The sequence below is a fragment of the Vigna umbellata genome, chromosome 9, assembly GCF_029865625.1.
Source record: "Vigna umbellata cultivar VRB3 chromosome 9, Vumbellata_1.0, whole genome shotgun sequence".
NCBI lineage: Eukaryota > Viridiplantae > Streptophyta > Magnoliopsida > Fabales > Fabaceae > Vigna > Vigna umbellata.
The window spans coordinates 890,926-891,947 of record NC_142173.1 but is presented as its reverse complement, the minus strand read 5'-3'; the positions used below and the strand labels follow the sequence as shown (position 1 = coordinate 891,947).

The 1,022-nt window shown below is 37.4% G+C and overlaps 1 protein-coding gene across 1 annotated transcript; it reads left to right on the top strand.

Annotated features, from left to right (window-relative positions):
- The first annotated feature begins 303 nt into the window (after positions 1–303).
- Positions 304–741, top strand: LOC148192267 (uncharacterized). Its single transcript, XM_088098551.1, has one exon. It carries the CDS (start codon positions 304–306, stop codon positions 739–741), a length of 438 nt encoding a protein of 145 aa, XP_087954677.1.
- The last annotated feature ends 281 nt before the right edge of the window (positions 742–1,022 follow it).

The following is a 1,022-nucleotide window of genomic DNA, read 5'->3' as shown; positions in this document are numbered from 1 at the left end:
GAGGAATTGGAAATAGTGTAACATATAGGATTGAACTCATCAAAATGTGGATGCATATTGAGACGTATATTTGGTGTCCCCTGTGCATATGAATTAGCACGCTATGATCCTGAGATGATCCCTCTCGGTGAATTTCATATCATGTGGCGAAGATTGCATTTCTCAAATGTTGAATTAAATGAAACCGAGCCCTAGTTATCCATTAAAGATGAGTTGAAACAAGTAGAAGAACGATTCAATAAGGTTGACATTAGAGGTAAAGTCACCATCAAGCAGAAGTTACTTGACATTACTTGTCCTACAATGACATCAATGGTCCCTCCATTACATAAAGTCAAGACAGAGGGTGCACAAAAAAGTAAAGTCCAACGAAGAGAAAGGTCTACTACGCGGGATCCATCATATTTTGAGCATGTGGACGCCTTTCATTCAACCTATGAATCTTCATCTGTGAAAAGTAAATTACAATCAAATCCAAATGCAGTGAAGAAAACGAGAGTTCCAATTATAGACCAGTTTCAATCTATTACTCACCCCTTCATTGTAGACGTTGTTGATGTTGTGGCTGATGGTTACTATGGATATAGATGCATTGCTACGTCGTTGGGACTCGGAGAAGATTCATGGCCCGTTATCAGAAATGATCTGTACAAAGAACTTAGTCAATGTCGTGATGAATACGCAAGCCTAGTAGGAGGCTATGATAGACCAAAAGAACCGAGAGAGTCTTTATCGGTGTAGTCATAGTCGGCGGTAAGTGTTTCCCGTTTTATGTAATTTATTTATTATATGTATTTTTTCTAACAACTTGTTTTATTCATTACAGACTAACAGGAAAAAGTGGATGACATTACCAGACATTGGTTATGCAATTGCTAAAAGATATAATGTCATCTTAGTGTGTATGTCACTATCACAAAATTATACTATCTTCCCACTATGTTCTACACCACCTTCTGATATAACTCAACATCACTTAATTTGTATAGGACACGTTCATGGATGTCATTTCGTGCAGGTAA